This window comes from Pseudochaenichthys georgianus, unplaced genomic scaffold, assembly GCF_902827115.2.
Source record: "Pseudochaenichthys georgianus unplaced genomic scaffold, fPseGeo1.2 scaffold_1156_arrow_ctg1, whole genome shotgun sequence".
NCBI classification, from domain to species: Eukaryota; Metazoa; Chordata; class Actinopteri; order Perciformes; family Channichthyidae; genus Pseudochaenichthys; species Pseudochaenichthys georgianus.
Window position 1 is genome coordinate 35001 of NW_027262101.1, and position 9281 is coordinate 44281.

Consider the following 9281-nt stretch of genomic DNA (forward strand, 5'->3'; position numbering starts at 1 on the left):
ACAACCTTCGAATCTTATAACAGTCAAAGTATCTGTTAACTATTTAAATCTAGTTAAAAATAAAATTGTAGTCCGATCTGAGTGAAACCCTTAATATGTTAGTTTAGTTAAAAGCAGAAGCACTTTGAATCGCCACGTGCTGGAAAGTGCTATTAAATAAAATGGCCTTGAAGTCATTTCAGTCTTAAATACGTGATGTTTTAGTCTAGTTTTAGGCATTACATCTTTCACAGAAAACCCTTTCTATGAAAGTTTAAGTAATTACATTTGTTTTAATTGTAAGCGTATATCTAACAAAATACTTAAAGGTCACCTATCATGCTGTCTGTAGGCAACAGCACGGGACTCAGATATATACAAATATATAAAAAACATGTCTATGAAGTGTTTTGCTCAAAATACCAAACAGATCGTTCTAGCCACGCCTCATATCCCTCTGTTTCACTTCCTGTTTCTAAAGTGCTGATTCGGGGATAAAGCTTTAAAGAGGAGGGGGCGGAGCTTATGCGGGACCCGGCAGCTACCGTCTAAACTAAATGCTGCCGTGATGAAACGCCATATCATGGATTATCAAGGATCTGAAACAGTCTGGAGCTCAAAGGCTTTCTCTCTTGCCGGTTACACCACAAGGTGAGTTCCTTTCTACTTCCTGCTTCTTCACACACATGCTCTCCAGCACAGGTTAGCTCTGAGTGTTAGCGATGCTAATGTAAACACCGACCATATTACGTCCAAAACAGTCGGGCTTTGTTTCTGATAGCAGCGTTTCTGATTGGCCCGTGGGTCCACATTTCAGATGTTACGTCATATCGGACGCAAATCTGGATCAGCTCCGTTGTTCCCCGTTTTTAGAGATTTGGGTACGGAGGAAAAGAGAGCGGGTTTATTTCCTGACGCTGCGTGAGTTCCCCGACACACCGGGGACACGTTGAAGTAGAGAAGACGTACAAAAGCGCATTTTGCATGATAGGTCCCCTTTAAGTGCCACCCCTCCTCGCTTTCGTTGTGTCCTTGGAGGAGAGTGGGTGAATCTGTCAGAAGCGGCAGGAAGTCTGGGAGGCTGAGATACATCTTTAGTTTGATGAAACACAAAATGAACTGTCTGATCCTTACCAACTGTGTGTCTTATCTTTGTGATTTCATTCTTAGAATAGTCAAAGTATATCCTAACTACTAAAATCTAATTAAAGTCATTTTAGTCTAAGTCAAAGATAAGTCTGACTCGAGTCGTTAAAGTCTTAAATCACGTTTTAGTCATTACGTTTCTATATCAGTCACAGAGAACCTTCCTATTTTAGGTTTTAATTCAAACCTTACTTGATTGTTTGGAATTGTAAGCTTATATCCAACAAATATATAGTATATAGAGTATATGTTGAGTCCTTGGAGGAGAGTGGGTGAATCTGTCAGAAGCGGCAGGCTCTCAGCCAGCAGGAAGTCTGGGAGGCTGAGATACATTACTTTAGTTTGATGAGACACAGCAGAAATGAACTCTGATCCTCACCGAGTCGTCTGAAGTCTAGTTCTAGTCATGTTTGTCTTGAATGTGTCAAAGAAAGTAGGATGTCACTAAAGTATGAACTATATGTCCAGTTGAGATCAATATTTAGTTTATTGAGACACAGCAGAAAATAACTCTTCGTATTCTTATAATAGACAAAGAAACTATTTTGAGCTAGTTTAAGACATGAAAGTAGTAGCTATCGTAGCAGCTAATATGAAATCTCGTTTATTGCCATCAGAATGGAACGATGGATCACAGACACGTTGGATTACCCGATGGATTCACTTCAGCAGCGTCTTGACGACCAACTTCTGATCAGAAATAGCTAAAGGTCAGACACTCGCTGTGCGTCCTCCGTAGAGCGATGTCTGTGTTCGCTTCCCCCGCCTCGAGTCGGTGATGATACTTCCATGTCTGGAATCTGTGGAATGTCAGCTTGCTAATCCATATCCTGTTTGTGCAGATACGATGAGTAATAAGGTGTTTCAACGTGAGTTCTGTGCTAACTGCATTAGCATTCTCTCGCTCGGGGCTCATTCAGAGCCTTTGTTGTTTCCCTTACATCTCGTTTTGCTAAACACGGTTAATATGGTCTGAAAGCGGAGTTTCTTCCCGTTAAGTGGGTACCACACATTCATCGTTTAGTGAATGGTAAGAAGCCCTCAGGCGCCGTTTCTTGCAAGGTGTTGTGTTTTGCCGCCGTGGGGTCGAACTGGCTACGTCTCAAAATCAGTCCCAAGAAAACTAGCAACTTCAGTCTCGCTTCAAAATATACTCAAATCCCTTTCTCGATGTGATCTCACTAAAGCAGTTCAGCGTGTGACATTAGATACATAGAGTGAGTTGAGACGGAACTCTGGTCCTGAGCAGAGGTCGCGTTAACCGAATATTTTCCGTCAATGAGGGATTTTTTCTAACAATGACGAACACATCTGAAAGCCGTCCTTCATCTTGACGGATTAGAACACAACCCGGAGCAGCGCCAACATGTCCACCAGCGGCCCACATGACATCACATCCTCAGGGGCCAGGTCGACTGAGGGCGATCTGCTGTAGTCTGTAACTATTATGTAGTCATTCACACCCTGTCCAGTTGGTGGCGAGCGTGTGTGTATTAAGTAGCTATCGTCTTGTTTTTGACCTCGTTGATTAACCGGCTTTAGAAATCGCAAAATGTCACGGCAGCTGATCGTCCGACGCTTTTTGAATAAGCCCAGTGGTTGTGATTAACGAGGTGAACAGAGGGATTGATGCGGTGGACGATGAAGGACAAGCCAGTAAGACTCAAACTGACAGCGTTCAGCCGGCGGCAGAGGGGCGAGCAAGTGGCACGGAGTTCAAGCGGGAGTACGGGTTCAGTGGGAGCAAGAGTTTGAGTGGCTGAGGAGGGAGACGGCAAAATGTTCTGCGACGAGGAGTAACGGATGTGTCCGAGGGGGCACGGCGATGCAGAGATCGGCGTTCAGGCGACAGCAGGTCCATTGAGTTGTTCTTGTAAATGTTTTGTTCATATTCTGATTGTAATCGTCTCGTTTAAAACGATGGCATCATATTTGCCTGTTGAGGCTCAATGGTGGCGTGTTGTTAGCGGCCCCTGCTGTCAGTCAGGAACAAATAAATCATTCATGTTCGTGTGGACATGAACAGTGACACACGGTCGGTGTGTTTTTCTCTCCACGCCCTTAAAAGTTCTGTATGAATCATAAAAACATGAATGAATGAACATTTGCTCAGTACCCAAACATAAATATGAAATATGTCATCATTAAAACTCTTATAAAACTTTTATCAAATAAAATGACGGGTAATAATTAGGGCCGGGACTTTAACGCGTTAATTAAGATTAATTAATTACACAAAAATTAACGCGTTAAAAAGATTAACGCATTTTAATCGCACTTATTTTTGCACAGCGGAACGTTTCTCACTGGATGAGTTTCAGGCGTACCGATTACACTGGAGCACCAACTAACGTTCATGACTTCAGCATGGGACTTCAAACAACAACAAACCACGGTGAACAATAGTCAAACATGAACGAACCAGCTGATGAGACCGCTTTGGTCGGCCCCGTGGATGGGACATTTTGTTTTAAAAAACGGACGGATGGAAGCGTCGATAAGAGCCGCAGCACATCGAGCCTAAAGTATCACCTAAATGCAAAGCATGTAGCAGCTAGCGTGTAGCAGCTAGCATGTAGCAGCTAGCATGTAGCAGCTAGCGTGTAGCAGCTAGCGTGTAGCAGCTAGCGTGTAGCAGCTAGCATGTAGCAGCTAGCGTGTAGCAGCTAGCGTGTAGCAGCTAGCGTGTAGCAGCTAGCGTGTAGCAGCTAGCGTGTAGCAGCTAGCGTGTAGCAGCTAGCGTGTAGCAGCTAGCGTGTAGCAGCTAGCGTGTAGCAGCTAGCGTGTAGCAGCTAGCGTGTAGCAGCTAGCGTGGACGTTAGCCCGACTCCGAGTGCAAGGAACCACACCCTGACCCAACCCACACTCAACCAGGCGACTGGTTTCAGGGCCAGGATAAGTCAGTCCACGTCTGAGAGGATAACCAGCTCCCTGGCTCACTGGACTGCACTCGACTGTCGACCACCTGGAGTCACATCCATGTGGAAACTGCTTCTCACTGTTCTCAGGTCAGATATGTATATTTGATTAAAAATGCGATTAATTTCGATTAATTAATTACAAAGCCTCGAATTAATTAGATTAATGTTTTTAATCGAGTCCCGGCTCTAGTAATAATGGATTATGACGGGAATGTTACGATCCCGTCTGTCAAAATGACGGACAGCGAAGAAGTCTAACGCCACCTCTGGTCCTGACTGAACCGGTGTCTCGTTTGACTCTCATCTCAGTCCCAGAACAACCAGTCCCGTTACTTAACGTCGTGTCACCGGGTGAACATTTGACAAGCTGCTGCAGCATCTCGGCTGCGGGAGGTACGGGAGCTGCAGATACACATGGAGTCCATCGAGACAGAAAGGATCCTCACCGAGTGTGGGCCGTCGATGACCTTGACGATGTCCTTGACGTGGATGTTGTTCTGCTCCGAGTCCAGCGCCACGGCGAAGCGGTTGTCCTTCCTGCGGTTCACCGACTGATGCTTCACCGTCATCACCTTCCCGTGCATGTTCAGCACCTGGGAGCGCACAAGGGGGTTCAGAACCATACAGCCCAACGAGTGCAAGGGCTCCTACCGTACTCTTTCAGTCATGTGATGGGCGTCGGACATATCAACATATATTTAAAATAAGAATGAATTTGAGACATCCCTCATATCGCTCCGTTACCTGGAACGTCTCCCTCTCCAGGCGGACGATGACCCCGACCGTCTGAGGGTCGAGCTGCACCAGCTCCCCCCACTCGTGCTGCCCCCCCGCATCCACCCCGGAAGCCGTCTCCGAGCAGAGCTGCAGGTCTCTGGGTAACACCTTCAACTGCACACACACACACACACACACACACCATTTGATGACCATTTTAGTTTTCACTTAAAGGTCCCTATCATCCTCTCTTCATATATCACAGGTCTGAGATATATCCAGAGCCTGTCTCTGATTAGCTGAAACACCAAACAGATCATTGCAGCATTACCCATAATCCCCTCTGTTTCAGCCCTGTTTCCAAAGTGCTGATTCTCTGTCTATTACTTTAGATGAAAACAAGGAGCCCCTCCCCCACACCCCTCTGAGAGACATCTGGTTACAAAGAACTCAATGGAGCTCTAGAGGAGATTCAGGTGATAAGGGGGGGGGGGGGGGGGGGTTACCTTGTTGCTGATTGGCTAATGGTTACCAAGACAACACATCGTTATGACATCATAAAGTGGCCAAAATCTGATCAGCTCATTTTCAGACAGGTTTTTATAGAAATGGATCAAAAAGAGAGAGAATCTTTGTTCCTGAAACTTTCAGAGTCTCTTTCCACAGAGGGGACACATGTTGATGTAGAAGAGACATGAAGAAGAGGGGACACATGTTGATGTAGAAGAGACAGGAAGAAGAGGGGACACATGTTGATGTAGAAGAGACATGAAGAAGAGGGGACACATGTTGATGTAGAAGAGACATGAAGAAGAGGGGACACATGTTGATGTAGAAGAGATATGAAGAAGAGGGGACACATGTTGATGTAGAAGAGACATGAAGAAGAGGGGACACATGTTGATGTAGAAGAGACATGAAGAAGAGGGGACACAGTGTTGATGTAGAAGAGACAGGAAGAAGAGGGGACACATGTTGATGTAGAAGAGACATGAAGAAGAGGGGACACATGTTGATGTAGAAGAGACATGAAGAAGAGGGGACACATGTTGATGTAGAAGAGACATGAAGAAGAGGGGACACATGTTGATGTAGAAGAGATATGAAGAAGAGGGGACACATGTTGATGTAGAAGAGACATGAAGAAGAGGGGGACACATGTTGATGTAGAAGAGACATGAAGAAGAGGGGACACATGTTGATGTAGAAGAGACATGAAGAAGAGGGGACACATGTTGATGTAGAAGAGACATGAAGAAGAGGGGACACATGTTGATGTAGGAGAGACATGAAGAAGAGGGGACACATGTTGATGAAGAAGAGACATGGAGAAGAGGGGACACATGTTGATGTAGAAGAGACATGAAGAAGAGGGGACACATGTTGATGTAGAAGAGACATGAAGAAGAGGGGACACATGTTGATGTAGAAGAGACATGAAGAAGAGGGGGACACATGTTGATGTAGAAGAGACATGAAGAAGAGGGGACACATGTTGATGTAGAAGAGACATGGAGAAGAGGGGACACATGTTGATGTAGAAGAGACATGAAGAAGAGGGGACACATGTTGATGTAGAAGAGACATGGAGAAGAGGGGACACATGTTGATGTGGAAGAGACATGGAGAAGAGGGGACACATGTTGATGTAGAAGAGACATGAAGAAGAGGGGACACATGTTGATGTAGAAGAGACATGAAGAAGAGGGGACCATGTTGATGTAGAAGAGACATGAAGAAGAGGGGACACATGCTGATGTAGAAGAGACATGAGAAGAGGGGACACGTGTTGATGTAGAAGAGACATGAAGAAGAGGGGACACATGTTGATGTAGAAGAGACATGAAGAAGAGGGGACACATGTTGATGTAGAAGAGACATGAAGAGAGGGACACAGTGTTGATGTAGAAGAGACATGAAGAAGAGGGGACACGTGTTGATGTAGAAGAGACATGAAGAAGAGGGGACACATGTTGATGTAGAAGAGACATGAAGAAGAGGGGACACATGTTGATGTAGAAGAGACAGGAAGAGGAGGGGACACTTGTTGATGTAGAAGAGACATGGAGAAGAGGGGACACGTGTTTGATGTAGAAGAGACATGAAGAAGAGGGGACACATTTGACGTAGAAGAGAACATGAAGAAGAGGGGACACATTGTTTGACGTAGAAGAGAAACACGAAGAAGAGGGGAACACATTTGATGTAGAAGAGACACGGAGAAGAGGGGACACATGTTGATGTAGAAGAGACATGAAGAAGAGGGGACACATGTTGATGTAGAAGAGACATGAAGAAGAGGGGACACGTGTGAATGTAGAAGAGACATGAAGAAGAGGGGACACATGTTGATGTAGAAGAGACATGAAGAAGAGGGGACACATGTTGATGTAGAAGAGACATGAAGAAGAGGGGACACATGTTGATGTAGAAGAGACATGAAGAAGAGGGGACACATGTTGATGTAGAAGAGACATGGAGAAGAGGGGACACATGTTGATGTAGAAGAGACATGAAGAAGAGGGGACACATGTTGATGTAGAAGTAGACATGAAGAAGAGGGGACACATGTTGACGTCGAAGAGACATGGAGGAGAGGGGACACATGTTTGATGCAGAAGAGATCGTGAAGAAGAGGGGACACATGTTGGTGTAGAAAGAGACATGAAGAAGATGGGTACACATGTTGATGTAGAAGAGACATGAAGAAGAGGGACACTTGTTGATGTAGAAGGACATGAAGAAGAGGGGACACATGTTGATGTGAAAGAGACATGGAGAAGAGGGGACACATGTTGATGTAGAAGAGACATGAAGAAGAGGGGACCACATGTTGATGTAGAAGAGACATGGAGAAGAGGGGACACATGTTGATGTAGAAGAGACATGAAGAAGAGGGGACACATGTTGATGTAGAAGAGACATGAAGAAGAGGGGACACATGTTGACGTCGAAGAGACATGAAGAAGAGGGGACACTTGTTGATGTAGAAGAGACATGAAGAAGAGGGGACACATGTTGATGTAGAAGAGACATGAAGAAGAGGGGACACATGTTGATGTAGAAGAGACATGAAGAAGAGGGGACACTTGTTGATGTAGAAGAGACATGAAGAAGAGGGGACACATGTTGATGTAGAAGAGACATGGAGAAGAGGGGACACATGTTGATGTAGAAGAGACATGAAGAAGAGGGACACATGTTGATGTAGAGGAGACATGAAGAAGAGGGGACACATGTTGATGTAGAAGAGACATGGAGAAGAGGGGACACATGTTGATGTAGAAGAGACATGAAGAAGAGGGGACACATGTTGATGTAGAAGAGACATGAAGAAGAGGGGACACATGTTGACGTCGAAGAGACATGGAGGAGAGGGGACACATGTTGATGCAGAAGAGACGTGAAGAAGAGGGGACACATGTTGGTGTAGAAGAGACATGAAGAAGAGGGGACACATGTTGATGTAGAAGAGACATGAAGAAGAGGGGACACTTGTTGATGTAGAAGAGACATGAAGAAGAGGGGACACATGTTGATGTAGAAGAGACATGGAGAAGAGGGGACACATGTTGATGTAGAAGAGACATGAAGAAGAGGGGACACATGTTGATGTAGAAGAGACATGGAGAAGAGGGGACACATGTTGATGTAGAAGAGACATGAAGAAGAGGGACACATGTTGATGTAGAAGAGACATGGAGAAGAGGGGACACATGTTGATGTAGAAGAGACATGAAGAAGAGGGGACACATGTTGATGTAGAAGAGACATGGAGAAGAGGGGACACATGTTGATGTAGAAGAGACATGAAGAAGAGGGACACATGTTGATGTAGAAGAGACATGAAGAAGAGGGGACACATGTTGATGCAGAAGAGACGTGAAGAAGAGGGGACACATGTTGATGCAGAAGAGACGTGAAGAAGAGGGGACAATGTTGGTGTAGAAGAGACATGAAGAATGAGGGGACACATGTTGACGTCGAAGAGACATGAAGAAGAGGGGACACATGTTGACGTCGAAGAGACATGAAGAAGAGGGGACACATGTTGATGCAGAAGAGACGTGAAGAAGAGGGGACACATGTTGGTGTAGAAGAGACATGAAGAAGAGGGGACACATGTTGACGTCGAAGAGACATGAAGAAGAGGGGACACATGTTGACGTCGAAGAGACATGAAGAAGAGGGGACACTTGTTGATGTAGAAGAGACATGAAGAAGAGGGGACACATGTTGATGTAGAAGAGACATGAAGAAGAGGGGACACATGTTGATGTAGAAGAGACATGAAGAAGAGGGGACACTTGTTGATGTAGAAGAGACATGAAGAAGAGGGGACACATGTTGATGTAGAAGAGACATGGAGAAGAGGGGACACATGTTGATGTAGAAGAGACATGAAGAAGAGGGGGACACATGTTGATGTAGAGGAGACATGAAGAAGAGGGGACACATGTTGATGTAGAAGAGACATGGAGAGAAGAGGGGACACATGTTGATGTAGAAGAGACATGA

The 9281-nt window shown here is 45.2% G+C and overlaps 1 protein-coding gene across 1 annotated transcript in view; it reads right to left on the bottom strand.

The window, feature by feature from the left end:
- The window catches only part of supt5h (SPT5 homolog, DSIF elongation factor subunit), a gene marked incomplete at its 5' end in the record, with an annotated part of 27723 nt that extends 22786 nt beyond the window's left edge, over positions 1-4937 (bottom strand). Inside the window, 2 exons of the mRNA XM_034076964.1 lie at positions 4493-4639; positions 4791-4937. Coding sequence (XP_033932855.1) covers positions 4493-4639; positions 4791-4937 — 294 coding nt within the window. The remainder of the gene's footprint in view (positions 1-4492; positions 4640-4790) is intronic.
- Positions 4938-9281: the final 4344 nt, after the last annotated feature.